This window comes from Macrosteles quadrilineatus, unplaced genomic scaffold (genome assembly GCF_028750875.1).
Source record: "Macrosteles quadrilineatus isolate MER2022 unplaced genomic scaffold, UCM_ALF_1.0 Scaffold_8__2_contigs__length_117827958, whole genome shotgun sequence".
Taxonomy (NCBI): Eukaryota; Metazoa; Arthropoda; class Insecta; order Hemiptera; family Cicadellidae; genus Macrosteles; species Macrosteles quadrilineatus.
In genome coordinates, this window is record NW_026542601.1 from 59,838,592 (window position 1) to 59,855,479 (window position 16,888).

General features: G+C 35.7%; 1 protein-coding gene across 2 annotated transcripts in view; it reads right to left on the bottom strand.

Annotated features, from left to right (window-relative positions):
• LOC128999762 (transcription factor Sp4-like) overlaps nt 1-16,888 on the bottom strand; it is a 44,750-nt gene that overhangs the window by 14,386 nt on the left and 13,476 nt on the right. For both annotated transcript variants that reach the window (XM_054426426.1, XM_054426425.1), the window contains exons 8-11: nt 7,975-8,086; nt 7,435-7,526; nt 4,943-5,063; nt 3,456-3,657 (exon numbers count right to left, since the gene is read on the bottom strand). In XM_054426426.1, coding sequence (XP_054282401.1) covers nt 3,456-3,657; nt 4,943-5,063; nt 7,435-7,526; nt 7,975-8,086 — 527 coding nt within the window. The remainder of the gene's footprint in view (nt 1-3,455; nt 3,658-4,942; nt 5,064-7,434; nt 7,527-7,974; nt 8,087-16,888) is intronic.

Consider the following 16,888-nt stretch of genomic DNA (forward strand, 5'->3'; position numbering starts at 1 on the left):
AACAGGGTAAGAGGGGAGGGTCTATGACCTTGAATGGTCCTGGACCTAGCTGGTGACCAGGGATGGTTAGTTTACATCCTAATGCCCTTCCTTACGAGAAAAAGACACTGTAGTTTCAAAAACATTGACTTACAGTTTAAAAACATTGACTTGTGTTGGTAATTAAGACCGGCTGTCTACATTTAACTATACATATTTATCCTGGAACGTGTCCTGGTTAATCCGATTACGCTTATTCAGATTAGTTAGTTTTTAACCAACCAATAACTTTTTTTTTCGAAGTCGTCCGGTTGTAGAAGGATTTGCCGCTGACATGTCAGCGTTGCCCCGGGTGCTCCCGATTGTGATGTCGTTCATAGCGTGTAATGGTCACAATCTTTGGGGAGGCTCCTTCTGTGCACCCCGCAATGGTTGTTGAGCCTCATGAACATGTGCGTAAGACAAATACATATACCAAAGGCATGGAGGAAACATCGTGTGGCTGCACTGCTCAAACCTGGGAAAGATCCAAACGATCCTAAGAACTTTCGACCTGTTTCTCTCTTATGCCACACATATAAAATATTAGAACGTCTGATACTCAATCGAATCGGCGATTTTCTGGAACAAAAGATCATTCCACAACAGGCAGGCTTTCGATCAGGCAAGTCTTGTTGAGGCCAAGTTTTAAACCTGACCCAGCACATTGAGGATGGGTTTGAGAGAAAACAGATCACGGGTGTCGCTTTTGTAGATTTAACAGCTGCCTACAATACCGTAAACCATCGAAGACTCTTGGGAAAAGTGTACAGTATTACCAAAGACTATCAGCTGACTTCAATGATAGGCACTTTTCTTCATAACAGGCGGTTTTTCGTGTCCCTTCAAGGCAAGAAAAGTAGATGGAGGAGTCAAGGAATCGATTGCCTCTGGGTAGCGTCTTAGCCCCAGCTCTTTATAACATTTACACTTACGACCAACCGTTGCCAAACGCTACACGTCAGTATATATATGCCAATGATACGGCGGTGGCGGCACAAGGTAGGAGTTTTGAAGAGGTGGAACAGAAGCTGACTATGACTCTAAATGAACTTTCCCAGTACTATGACGCAAATCACCTCAAACCGAACCCTGCTAAGACCCAAGTTTGTGCCTTTCACCTAAACAATAGAGAAGCAGGCCGTGAGTTGAATGTGAGGTGGCGGGGAGGCCGTCTTCAGCATTGTCCTACACCCGGTGTCATACTGGACCGCACACTGACATTTAAGGCGCATTGTATTGCGACAAGAGGTAAAGTCTCAGCGAGGAATAATATCATCAGGAAGCTCACCAGGAGATGCTGGGGTGCTAACCCTAATGTCCTCAGAACCTCAGCTTTAGCGCTCAGTGGAGTACGCTGCACCAGTATGGAATGCATCGTCACATGCAAAAAGGGTTGACATTGGAGTCAATGACATGGCTCGGATTGTAACTGGGTGTTTGAAACCAACCCCAATACACAAACTCTATCCTATCATAGGTATTGCCCCTCCATCAATCCGACGTGATGTCGCTGCCGACGCAGAGAGGACTAAGCAAGAGACGACCCTCGTCATCCACTACACGGCCACCAACCTGCAGTGCGACGGCTTCGGTCCAGAAAGAGCTTTTTACTACAGATACGTGTCCTGGATGGATCACTCTCAAGCAATTGGGTGGCAAGGTGGGAGGCCACGTTGACTAACCCTCCCATACCAGCCAGGGAGGAACTGGCTCCTGGTGGAGGCCTTCATTACACGGTGTGGAAGACCCTAAATCGAATTAGGGTCGAGGTACCAAACTGCAAGACAAACATGCAGAAATGGGGTCTCTTACCAGACGAAGAAAACATCTTGTGCGCGTGTGGTGCTGTTCAGGATCCTGGCCATCTGCTGATCTGCCCACGCCTAGACCAGTCTTGCACATTAGATGATCTTTTACATGCGAATGACAAAGCCATATCGGTAGCTAATTTTTGGAAAAGCGAAGTCTGTTTTCCAGACACGGAAAGTAAGTAACTAATAACTTCTATCAGTTACTTTTTTAACTGACTAACTATTAAATTCTATCAGTTACTTTTTACGGAACTAACTAATAACTTCTTACTAGTTAGGATTTTTTACTAATTTTTTAACTATGAAGGCAGTCCAGGAAGGCTTAAGTTTATTGGCTTTGGCAACAATTTCAGCCACAGCCTGGATGTTGTTAAAAAAACAGCCTAGTGGCAGCTATTTTATACTAGTTTCTTTTTTACGTTCTGTGTCAAATTGACAACTTGTGGTTATTAAATGTTATTCTATGCCGGTTCTAAGGTTATTCTATGCCGCGTTCCAAACAAACAGGAGAGGATAAAATGAGTTTAAACCCTCTCCGTGTATGAGACATGCTAAGGATGCAAAAGACAAAAAAGCGGACAAAAGCACCAAAGTAAGTAAAATTAAGCAACAGAGAAGAATTCTTCATCAAAACATGTTGTTGTACAGAATATTACCAATGCCGAAGAAGTCAGGGTTTGTATATATGCTGACAGTCATGGGAAGAACCTACGTCAAATTCTTACAAATAGTTTACCATCAAAACATTTATGTCAATGGTACTGGTACATCAATGTTATGTACATGAAACAGTAAACTTTGTACATTTAAATAATTCCCTTTTTGGTGAATTTAGACCCACTCATAGTTATAATACCTGAAACCTAAATATGCTAAATTATCCAATTAATAAACACTCTCATTTTGAAAAAAAAACCCATCTATATGGGGATTTGTCTATATAATAAGATCCCTCAAAAATAAAATCCTATACACCACAAAAATTTAAAATTTGGACTAAAGCATTATTGGTGGAGAAATCATATTACTCCCTGGCAGATTTCTTAAATGACCATGACATTAATTGACCTTAGTTTATGTGAAATATGACTCAGATTGTTTTTCTATTGTTTTATCTCTGACAATGCTTCAAGATCTTCATTTTTATATATTTTTTTGCTAACTTTTTGAATTGGTAACTTTTTCTCAACTGTACTGTTCTTGTTGTATTTTGTTGTAACTTTTTAGTTTTCATAACTTATTGATCGACCATGCACCTGTTCACCACTGCCTTTGTAATGAAGAATGTGCACAAATGCAATAAAATACTTACTACTTATGACTTATTAAAATTACACCATGCATCACTTAACAGTCATGTAATGTTTTACTAGCTGACACTTGCCTACCCATAACTCTTTAGGGGCATTTCACCCCCCATTATCTTTGGTTCAGATGTATGAGACCTGAGCAAACAAAACTTTACAAAATATGCTAAATATGTTGTGTAAAACTGTACAAGGTACAGTTTTACACAACATAAACCACCGAACCATCTTGTTGGCTTTTAAAAATGACCCAAACTCATTCATCAGCTAGACAGAAAACTAAAAAGGATGTTTTAAAAGACTTTTCTAGACTCACCTCTCTCCGCCCTCACAGCAGTTAGGACAAGTACAAGCCACACGTCGAGACCTTGGCTTCTCATCACCAGAGTCCTCATCTACCCAGTCCACCCCTCCTCCGCCTTGCACCAGTGGTGGGGAGGGGGCACTGGTAGGTGTGGTAGGCATCACCACCTGCCACCTGTCTCCACCTGAACCCTCCTGGGAGACCTGGCCACCACCTACATGACAAACAAGTTTAATCTAATTTTGTAACTGTACAATTAGCAAGTATTAATCAATACACTAGGGAAGAAGGATGAAAACTAACTTGACCCAGTTAAAGGCAGTTGACAGTACAGAAAAACAAATCAATTTGAACAACACAATTTGATATTTTGCCTGCAAATGGGCTTCTTCAGAAGGAAGTACTAAAAGCAAAATGTAGTTCTGAATTGTGTTGAGATTTTTTTGTACTGTCGACTGCTTGAAACAATTTTTTATAGGTAATATCCATTCCTTTCTCTGTACTCATCCTTCATCGATCAAACTAAGTACTAACCAACTAATTTGGTTTTCATTAATGTTGTCACTGGACCTTAAGTGACAATTATTTATTGAACTCGCCAAAATAAACTTATAAATTTTTTTTTATTACCTGTTATGATTTGTTTATAAAGAATAATTATCTCTCCATTCAAAAATTATATTCACAGAAGCTATCTGCAAAGAATGTATGATTGTAGGATTGTAGCAGGATTTTATCTTATTTGTTGTTTTTTATAATGGTAACTTTTACTTGATGTCAGTAGTAATAATTTTGAGTTGTGTGAATTTATTAGTTATAGTATTTTTTAAAATTTTTATTTTTGACGACACTCCTGTCTTTGTACGTTGTACTATGTAAGATGTTATGAGTGAATAAAGAATTTGAATTTGAATTTGAATTTGTAAATATTGGATGTAAATTAAGGTGGCAAGTCGGTGGCTCAGTTGGTAGCGTCACGGACTTCGGGCCCAAGGCAGCGACTGCCACTAAAATTTATCAGTACAGTTCACCTTCGTACTGTACCGCCTCACCCCTTGCTTTGCTGGATACGTTCCACGCACAGATCTGTAGTCTATGTGGACGGGCAAATGCAAGGTTAAAAAAGGCTGCCAACCTCTTAAAAAAATAAATAAATAAATAAAATAAAATTACCATAATAAGGTTAGATGATCATGATTTTGCCGCGATTTCAAGAAATTCTGGATCTTGTATTGAATCACAAACCTCTTTGGAGAAGCACTTCAATACTATCGGATAAAATATTTTGAGAAAAAAGAATCAAAATCAGTTCAACCTGACTTTTCACATTAAAATGAAATTTTACCGATGAGATTCATGGCTTAGCCCAGGAAAAAACACACGGTTCTTTCATGATGTTAAGATTTACATATTGATACATCCTACCAAAGTTTTTATGCTGTTATGCAATTGTAACAAATTAGATTCTTATGGAACTAGAGAGATGTAACACAACCCACCAATAATCTGTACACTGGGTGGCAGACTATGGATGATTTGGGGCTGGTTCTGCAGGGTTGTGGTGGGGATCAGCTGTACATTGCCTAGTCCTGGAACATTGATAGTCTGCAGCCCTGGCAACTGTAACAGCAACAGCAAACCAATTAATAATGGAAAACTTAACAAAGAAATTACTTTTTGGTACATTCATATAATAAATCCATACTATCATGTGCCATTAATCCTATACTCTAATACGAGCAAAGTTTGCTTGTATGTATGCTTGCTTGCTTGCAGAAAGATCTCGAAAACAGCTCCGACAATTTTATTCAAATCTTGTATGTAGTTTATTTTTGGCCTAAAACCGAGTTTCATGCAGTTAGAACTGCCAACAAAAATCTAATTACGTAGAAAAACTAAACTAAAAGTCACATTTTTTTAACATTAGTCTCATGGGTTGCTAAGCAACTACCCACAGTATACTAGCAAATTACAAATACAGTACAAAACTGAAAGCATCACTTGTTACTATTGAGCAAAGATTATACTGAAGAAGATTGCTCGATACATTGTAGGCCTAGTAAAGGCAAGCAGTACGAAGTGTGGGATCTGTTTATGACGATTAGATTAAGGTCTTCTGCAATCCTAAAATGCTATAGGACGGGAAGGAAACAGGTCTGTGACGTAGGAAGTAGTAAAGGAAAGTTGTCCGGAGTGTTGGATCTGTTTATGACGATTAGATTAAGGTATTTGCAATCATAAAATGCTATGGGAAGGGAGGGAAACAGGTCCGCGACGTAGGAAGGGGTGAAGGAAGTAGTCAAGGCGAGTAGTCCGGAGTGTGGGAACTGTTTATGACGATTAGATTAAGGTATCTGCAATCCTAAAATGGTATGGGAAGGGAGGAAAACGGGTCTGCGACGTAGGAAGTGGTGAAGGAAGTAGTGAAGGCGAGCTGTTCGGAGTGTGGGAATAGTTTATGACAATTAGATTAAGGTATCTGGAATCCTAAAATGCAATGGGAAGGGAGGGAAACAGGTCCGTGACGTAGGAAGTGATGAAGGAAGTAGTAAAGGCGAGTAGTCTGGAGTGTGAAAACGGTTTATGACGATTAGATTAAGGTATTTGAAATCCTAAAATGCTATGGGAAGGGAGGAAAACAGCTCCGCTTCGTAGGAAGTGGTGAAGGAAGTAGTAAGGCTAGCAGTGCAGAGTGTGGGAACTGTCTGTGGAAATTACATTAATGTATCTCCAAACCTAACATGCAATGGGAAGGGAGAGAAACGGGTCCACGACGTAGGGAGTGCTGAAGGAATAAGTAAAGGCGAGCAATGTGGAGTTTGGGAATGGATTTATATATCTGCAATACTGCATAGACTGCTTTCAATGATTTCCCCAGGTACTGTACCATAATTCAATATAGTGTTGAACAAATTCTGTTGCGTCAATGTTAATTTTTCCAACTTTTAGTTTACTATCTCTGCTATCCCTTTTTTGTGGCCAAAACCCAATGTTTGGATTCCTTGCAAGCCAGAAGTTCATAAATAATTTTTAATTTTTACTTTCTCCCCCCTATTATGTATAGCATATGGAGAAAGTATTGTTTTCATCAAAATTTTCAAGTTTGAGTCTTGGGTGAATATATCCGTTTTGGGTCCCTTTGGACCCAAAAAAGTGGTTTTCGAAGTGATGTCTGTGTGTGTGTGTGTGTGTGTCATCTACTAACTTTATCATCTACTAACTTTAACATGTGTGGATTTGTACAGAGCTACAAGACTAAACCTGTGGTCCGATATTGATGAAATTTGGTATGTAGGTCCTAAATTAAGGTATCTCCAGGTGTTTTTTTTTCATTTTTTTTTATTATAATTTTTAACGCTGATTTTCCCTTAAAAACCCATAAAATAACGGGAAAAAAGGTTTTTCTCGAAAATGGCCCAAGTGATTTTCATAAAAATTTAGTATGTTTTAGCGCTTTAAATTCTGAACAAAATGGTAGAACTCCCATTCTTGTTATTTTACCATAAAAATCCATGAAAAAACTGAAAAATGAATGTTTCAGAAAAAACCGACTCTGATTGGAAATTGTCTGTTATTGTCCTTATAATTTTAAACAAAATTGTTCAACCCCTCATTCCTGTAAAAATTAAGGTTCAAATGCAACTTTTGTGATTTTACCTTTTAAATATCATAGTTAGTTACATTCATCGCTTACCCATGATAAAGGTTGTTGACAAGCTATTGGGAGAAAGTATGTGTCAGATTGCTAATACCGTTTATTACTTCTTTAGTTATTTCCATTCAGGCTTGTTCTTTCAAATCGTATAGCTCTCTCGTATCTATTTAAAATATATTTTAGTTATCTTAGTGTTATAGTGTGAACTTGTGTTTGTATGGGTGTTTATCAACAATTACACACTTTTGAAAGTTTATTTAGGCCTAGTAATCAAAATGTAGTAAAACCACTGACAAAAAAGAGGGAAAAGTTAAAGTCTTAACAATAAAAACAAACCTGTACAACATTGTTGGTTCTGACAGACGTCACGCCAGAGTTAAGGTTGGCAAGACTGGAGGCAGGTATTACTGTCACTTGATTTTGGTTACCTAAAACAAAATAATACAAACTGTATAGATGCAGGAATGATGTCTGCTGCATAGATTTTGCTTGACTTTTGGAACTAGAGACATTCAATCTATATGGATGAGCTGTAGCCATTTTTTCTCTCAAAAGGAACATAGTTGCTCAATACTCCATTTTACAAACAGAGAGAGAAACTGTAATGTTGAAGGACTTAACCCTTACTGCTGTCATCCTTTCACAAGCGTTAACTAACGGGTACATTAGCTCTACAACCTAAAGCTGGAACGTTAACTTGGACTAGGATAAGAGGGCTGGTTTTGGCTTTTAGGACCAAACCAATGTTTTTGTTCATCTTTTGTGATACATTTAAACTAAATGACATATTCCACTAGGACAATGTACACTTATGTATCAGATTTATATTAGGCAATTAAGAGTTGATCGAGTGGCTACAGGAGTGATTCTACCCACCAACAGAGCTGAGAGAGATTTGCTGAGGCAGTCCAGAGTTCTGCTGCAGTAGTAAGCTCTGCTGTGTGTGGCCGTTGCTCTCACTGGTCACCACAGACGGAGACGATGTAACCTAGGTATCACAGACTAGTGTCAACACTTGATACATGTCATTTATGCTTGCTTTATCATGCTTTTGTGGCTCCACTAGAATTTTTATTAAATTAAAATTTAAAAAAATTAATATATAAAAACAGGGAATTTTTATATCAATAAAAATGTACATCCTGAACTATCTGCAAGATAATTTTTATATAATTATAATATATGAGGCTGAACAGTCTGATTCCATGGTAGAAAGCGCATAGAATTTATGTTGTTGTAAATCCGTAGCTTTACAAGTCTTCATTTCATAGTGTGACTCCAAACTCACTAATTGCCTTCTTCCATTGCTCATCTTTAATAGCTTCTTCAAATGATTCTGGATCTTCATTGAAGGCATTGTATATTTCATAATCTTTAAATTGAGATAGTTTTTTTTATTAATCTCTGTGGCCTATTTTGTTTTCCATCTCAATAGGGTTTATTTCATTTTCTTCATGTATAACTTCTCTTACATAATTAATAGGCATTGTTTCATCTTCTTCACAATTTTTTTATTCTTACAAACTGTGACTTTGCTCATTTTCTAGTATTGGATTATTTTTTAGAAAAACATTTTCTTTTTGTTGAATACTACATCATGAGACTGAATGTCTTTCTTCTGGTCTTCTACCCAAATTCTATATCCGCCACTGCAGTAGCCAATCATAGCTCCACATTTTGCTCTTGGATCTAGTTTTGTTCTTTTAGGCAGTCCAGTCGAAGTCCAGTCGAAAATGATAGAGTTTCAAAACAATATGGTTGTGATTCTTTATGAGCCATTATATTTGAGTTTTTACAGTGTATTTTAAAAGTGTGTGACTAAACTACAGTTTTAAATTATAGGTAAAGTATCTTTATCCAAGTGAAGTTATAAAATTTCAAAAAGCTTTTAAAATTGTACAGCTAAAAGGACTTATAAAAATACTCACATTTCTCCTAGCCAATAGCACATGTTTTAAACACCAACCAAATATATTGTTGAAAAGGACACTGGGAGCACAATCTTTTAACTTTCATTATTATTTACCAGTTATCAATAATTTTACAACTTGACCACTGTTTTAAAATAAATAAAAATGGCTAATTACAAAGTAAAGAACTTAATCACATCAAGATAAACAGGAAACAACTTACAGACTACTTGACACAAACAGTATTTTCCTGTTTGGATCCCCACCCTACCCCCTGCCCACCTGATACATCTGACCCAAGGCGTATTTGCAGCTGACCAGCTTATCACCAAGCAAGACCTGACCTTTGGAGCAATAACAATATTGGAGCAACAAACCCAGATATTACACCTGTTGAGATCATATTTGTGAAGAATATAATATTTTATCTGTTTACACATTGAAGAGATTCATTATCATTATCATAATCATTCATTCATTATTATCTTCGTTATATACTTTCATACCTGTCATACTTTTATTTTAACCAATGCATGTTTTGTTTACGACTTATATTTTTGTTGTATAGAAAAACATTATCTTGACTACAAAGATGGAGTTTAAAATTGAGGAATCAAAAAGTGGAAAGGATAATCTTATTTTTAACAATTATAAATATAGACAAAATTATGTGGCGAAAAATGGTGATTTGACATGGCGTTGCCTTGGAAGAAACTGTAATGCAGTTATTAAAACTGACTCAGCTAAGTCAGCAATTATTGCATCTAACATTAAACACTCTGGGCCTCATCCTGTCACTATGAGATCACTGTTATCTCCAAAAACCTCATCTACCCAGGAGTCCCCTGCCCGTATAGTATCTAATGAAAAGAATTTCTTCGAGACATCCACTCCTCAGTTTTTCATTACACCATCTGAGTCCCCCCTGGATATTACTGATAAATCACAAGAATTAGCATCCCCTACAGTTTTGGAATTACAAGGAAAAAACATGCATTTAGTTAAACAAAATGAAACTTTAAAAGAGCAATTAAAATGTGTGCTTGATCACTCCATTGAGTCGGATACTCGTCTGATGAAATACACAAATGAGATTTTTCCCGTCCCAGAATATCTTCCGAAAAAAATAGTACCAGATATGACAGATTTTTCTGTACAGTGTGTACCTGATACATCTGAATATGCAACTTCAACCGATGATCTTGTTTCACATGTGCAAGAGAGTATAAAAAATAGCGAATCGAAGGGAGCCCAAACTGACAGTCTGTTGCTAAATAAAACAATGATTATGACAGAGTTATTAGGCACCAACTGGCTCTCAGATCTGTCTCTCCAACCATACTTTGATATGCTAAGTAATAAATTCCTAATTCCAAACTCATGTATTATAATAAACCCGTTGATAGTGCATGCGGTAAAGAATAGCCAAGACTTTCATACTTTTTTAGATCCTCTAAAAGTTACAGAAAGAAAGATAACTATCATGCCAATAAATGACTCGGAGGAAGTAAGTAGAGAAGGCAGTGGATCACACTGGAGTGTTTTGATCTTCGACAGAGATGAAAATAAATTTTACCATGCAGACTCTCTTGGTAACTACAATCTTCATTCAGCAAAAAAAGTTGCTCAGAGACTGTCAGAGTATGTGGGTGGTAAAGCACCAACAGCTAGCTTTCTGTCATTAAAAAGCCCACAACAGCCTAATAGTTATGATTGTGGTATCTACTGTTGTTGGGTTGTTGAGTCAATAGTAAATGACGTAGTTACTACTGGATTCTTGAACATTAATTCCATTCAGAATAAGAAGCTGACAGAACAGGAAGTAATTCAAAAGCGTGCACAATTAGCATATATTCTTCTTAGCCCCTCAACAGTTAGTGACAAATTACTTTTTTCTCTAATGATTCAGAAGGACACAAAATTAAATACCTTGGTCATTGAAAAAAGCAACACAGAAATCAAAAATGCTTTGTCGCAAAATAGCTGGACTCAAGTACAAACTAAATCAAAACATCTCAGTTTCGAAACAAACCATAATCCTACTTTACCTATAAAAAACAGATATGATATCCTCCATACACTTGAACAAGAAAATAAAACTCCAATGAACTGTACACAGAAGCCCACTGTCCCTCCTGCTAACATGAAGAGGAGAAGAAGAAATCATGAGAGTACACTAGGAAAGCAAAATACCCTACAATATGTAAATAAAGCACACAACACAAAAACCACGATATCTGAAACTGATATTTGCCCAAATGTCAAGACAACACTTTGTGCAGACAGCCAGGGTAAACATATAGCCTGGAAAATTCAAAAATTCAGTTCTGAAAAAATAAATACTTTTGGCTATGTCAGAGCTAACACCACTCTTCTACAAGTACTCGAGTCAACTACTATTGATAAAGACAACCCTCTGATTATATTAGGGGGCACCAATGATAGTCTGAACGGCACCTTACCAACTTTGTATAAAGAACTAGAAGAAAAATTACAATCAGTCTGCAAACATAGGCCAGTTTTCCTTTGTACAATCCCTATTAGATATGACAAAGCACAAAATGATCCGGACAACTTAGATATACTGCTAATGAATAAATATTTTAGAGAGTTGAGTTACAAAATGGACAATCTCTCTGTAATAGATCTGGATGATTTTCGGCGCTTCCATTTTACAACGCACGGACTGCACCTTAATGGCCGTGGCAAGTCAAAAATTGCGTTCCTCATAATAAATGCCCTAAAAAATTGGTATCACGGAGATAAAAAACTACCAAAGGTTCCTGGAGATCCCACAGCAGAACCACAGCTACCACAGCAGAATGCAACTTCATATTCAGCACCACCTTGTCTACCAAATTCTGACAATGCAGTTTCAATCACTAGTGATCCTACAATTAAACTACTGGAAGCAGACATGACAAATGTTATTAAAGATCATATAAATAATAAGGACATAGTTTTCGCCCATTGCATATCAGCTGATCTTGATCACGACAAAAATATGAGTGCTGGAGTGGCGGTTCCGTTCAAGGAGCTTTTTGGGAAGCCAACAACTGCTGACTACTGCAACTCAAACTTAACGCTACAAAAACATAAAAGTGGAGCTAGTGTATTTGGTTTGGTTACAAAGTCAAAATTCTACGGAAAACCCAGCGACACCAATTATGAGCTCTATAATAAAGCATTTCAGCAGTTGATACAAGAATTTAAAAAACAAAATTTCAAGACCCTCATCTGTTCTCCATTGGGATGCTCAAGAGACCGTGTCTTACCACAACACTTTGCAAAATATATAGTTGAATTCCAAAGCTCCACTGCTGCATCAGTTATTATTGTCATCTCAAAGAAGTACATTTCAAGTAAACAGAAGAACACAAAGCCATATTCTGAGTTTGTAAGGAACCTCACACAGGCCATTGCAACGGAATCATCTCACCATAAAACCAACAAATCATCCGAGACTCAGTCTGTGAACAAAACATCCTCTGCATCATTCCCTCTGAACCCGAAGCAGGCACAACCTCAACCACGGACTGTTACAGAAGGAAGAATATCGACGCAGGACAACCAGCAACAAGACAAGGGTGATCTACTCAACACTACAGCAGACCAGGTGACTCAACCTACTTCCTTGACCTCTGACTCCGCAACACAGTGTAGTGAAAATTCAAATAAGGCCTCTAGTGGTGATGAAAAAAGTGAAGATTTTGTAAATAGTATACTAAGTGGTAGAATAGCTGGTCACAACAACAATTTTTTACAGAATATAAAGCCTCAACTGATAGCTCGATAAACAAAATTCTTAATAACCATCCTAAAATAAATGACATCCCAAGTTGTGATAGAAATGATCTCATGTTGTTACACATTAATATAAGATCAATTCAAAACAAATTAAATGAGCTGCAATATTGTTTGGATATGTTAAACTGCTCCATATTATGTGTTAATGAGCACTGGTTGAAAGATTTTAATGTTGACTTGTCTGTTCCCTTTAATTTTAGGTTAGCAGTTGCTTACTGTAGAGTTAACACAATTAGAGGAGGCACTGCCATATATTTAAACAAAAGCTTAGATTTGGAATATGAAACAATTGATTTAAGTAAAATTTGTATTGAAACAGTTTTTGAAGCATGTGGAATAATCTTAAAACAGTATAGAACTATAATTATTTCTGTATATAGGATTCCAGCTACTAGTGAAGAAATGTTTATTGATAAGTTTGAATGTATGTTATTGGAACTATCAAAATACAAACACTGTAAAATAATTATCACAGGAGACATAAATTTTGACATTAGAGAAAAGAAAAAAAATGTAAATGAGTTTTTAAATATGTTAAAGTCATTTAATTGTTGTTGTCACAACTCAAAACCGACTAGATATGAAGCATGTCTAGACAATATAATTAGTAACTTAACAAACACAGACTTTACTTTTGATTGTATTAACTTAGGTCTATCTGATCATGATGGATTATGGTTAAAGATGAGTAGTTTTTTCAATAAGAGCAGGAAAGAGGTTAAATTTCGTATATTAAGTGACAAAGCTATTAATTCATTTCAAAATGATTTAAATATGGTTGACTGGTCATATGAATTGTATCCCTTTAATAATAATATAAATGCATGTTTTGATTATTTTATGAACAATTTAAAATTAATTTTTGAATCAAACTGTCCCATTGTTACTAAAATAAACAATAAAGACAATATCAAGCAAGCATCTCAACATAGCTCTAAGTGGTACACTGATCGCCTCCAAAGGATAAGAATAATGCTTTTAATATATAAGGACAAGTCTCACTTGAGTGAACAAAATAGATTAAATTATTTAAGACTGAGAAAAATTTATAGACATGAAATAAAATTGTCTAAGCGCAAGGTTAATGATGAGTACATTGCAAATTCAAAAAATAAAGTTAGGGCTGCTTGGAATGTAATAAAGAATGAAATCAATGATTCTAAGATGGAAAATTCTGTTCCAGTTGATATAAATGTTTTAAATTATAGTTTTGTAAATTCTGCTTGTTTACCACTGAATAATAACAGTTCACTTAACAGACAAAGTGCAAGGGACCCTATTGCTCTACTCTCAGCTTCAAGAAAGGTTGATACTAAATTCCAATGGTCACCAATCTCCCAATTAAATATTATAGAGTCCATTAATAGACTAAGTAGTTCTAAGGCTGAAGACTATTATGGCTTCTCCAATTATGTAATCAAAAAGATAGGCCCTCTTTTGATATATCCACTTACCATTCTATATAATATGATGATTGAACAAGAAATTTTTCCAGAATGTCTTAAAATATCAGTTACAATACCAATCTTCAAAAAAGGGGAAAAAACTGATCCAAATAATTACAGACCGATATCTCTAATCCCAATTCTTTCTAAAATATTAGAACACTGTCTACACCAACAAATTTATTCATATTTTGAAAAAAATAACTTGTTCTGTGATAGTCAGTTTGGTTTTAGATCAAATTTGTCCACAATCAAGGCCTTGGAAAATATAATCACAGATATTTTTAACGGTTGTGATGGTAAAATTAATATGTCTGCAACATTAATTGATTTGGCTAAAGCTTTTGACTCAGTCTCTCATGAAATTCTTATTAAAAAATTGGCTTTTTACGGAGTAGTTAAAAAATCATTAAATCTGTTAAGCTCATATTTAGTGAACCGTTTCCAGCTGGTGCAGGTAAATAATTCAAGATCTAATATGTTAAAAATCAAAATTGGCATACCTCAAGGATCAGTCCTTGGGCCTCTACTTTTTATTGTTTTTATTAATGATTTGCCTTGTTTTGTTCCCTGTAAAACCACTCTTTATGCTGATGATACTACATTCCTCACAAGTGGTCAAAATCTGAACAAAGCACTTGAAGAACGGGATGGGGTGTTAAAGTTGGCTGAAGAGTGGTTTCGGGGAAATGAATTAAGGATTAACAACTCAAAAACAGAAGAAATTCATTTTAACCTTAGAATAAATTCTAATGACAATAAATCAGTAAAATTGCTAGGAATCCATATTGATCAGAAGCTGAATTGGATTGAGCATACAAACTTTTTATGTAGTAAATTGGCTAGAACTGTATTTTTATTTAACAAATTAAAGAACAATGTAAGTGAACAAATTATTCTAAATTGTTACTACGCATTTTTCCATTCTCACCTACAATATGGTGTTCTCTTATGGGGTAACTCTGTAGGAGCCAAAACCGTTTTCAAATGGCAAAGGAAAGCAGTCAGGTGCATTAGAGGAACAATGCCCAGGGAAGATTGCAAAGCAGATTTTAAGGCCCTAAATATCCTAACCCTTCCATCTTTATACATTTTAAATTGCTTATTATACGTAAAAGAGAATATAGACCAGTATAGCATCCGATCTGACATACATAAACATTACACAAGAAATAGCCATCATCTCAACTTACCAATTACAAGACTTACACTTACACACAATAGCTACAAATATCTTAGTATACAATTTTTTAATAAATTGCCCCCTTCTGCAGTAACGATTCCAATAAAAAAATTCAAAACAGTCCTTCATTCATGGTTAAAATTAAAATGTTTTTACTCTGTAGATAAGTTCTTGTCCTTGGAGGTTTTAGATATAAGTTTTTAAATAATTTATTTAAGATCAAGCTTCCTGTTATTTATTATGACTATGTTTAATGCTTTAATGATAAGATGCCATTTGACAATGTCAATTGCTTTTGTAGAGCTGAAAGACAATAAAAAGATTTGATTTGATTTGATTTGATTTGATTTAGGCACAAACGTAAACCATGCTTGACATCCAAAAATCTTGAGTTTGGAAAGATCTTGTTTTCCATACCACAGTTTTTCAGGTGTTTCCCTTCTTTCTATGTAGGCCTTCTGTTGAGTTCAAAAGCTGAGCACCGTAATGCTTCATCCCAAAGATATTTTGGTACGCTCGAGTCTATTAATTTCGTTCTTATTTTGTCAACAGTGTTCGGTTCATTCGCTCTGATTTTCCATAACTTTGTGGACTGTATGGTAAAGTGTACTGTAATCTAATAATGTTCAACCTCTATGGTTATTTAATTATTATTTAACCATATTTTTTATTTACTTTCTTTACTGATATTGTCTTGTATTGTTTTGTCTTAATTAAAACAGTTTAGCTTCTTTTGATCTTTTAATTTTTATCTAAATAAGAAATAGAACAAATAACTTTACTTTTGACATAACACTTGAATTTATTTGAGGTAACTTCTCCTCAATTGTCAAGTCTAATATTCTTAAATTTCACTCCATGCTGAGTCTCAACTTGATTTACATAGTTTACCAAGAAATATTCTGCTTCATTGTTCTGTTTAAGTAGGTTAACTACTACAAAGTTAGAAAAGTCATCAATTATCACTTGAAAATATATTTCTCCGTTGTGTGATAGAGGGTCCACTAGTCCCCAGAGATCAGAATGGATAAACTCACCTATATGTCCGGTGGTTTCATTCTGTTTGACAAAAGGTAATCTAGTACCCATGCCTTAGATGCATGTAGAACATTGTTCCGATGACCTTGGCATTCCCAGTTCTAAAAGACTTTTTCTATTCAAATGGCCAAGTCTTCTGTGCCATAGGTTGTCATCTTCTTTCTCTGGGACTAAACACTGACTGTTGTTAGATAATATTTCATAGTGTAGCTTATACAGACCTCTCTCAAAATTGCATACAAATTTAAACTTATTACCAATAATTTTCATGTGGTTTGTGTCAATAACTATTTTATAGCCTTTTTCAGCTAACTTATTCAAAGCTATAAGATTATGTTTTAGGTTTGGCACAATGAGCCCCTCAATAGTAATTACCCTGTTGTCAAATAACACATTAATTTTCCCTT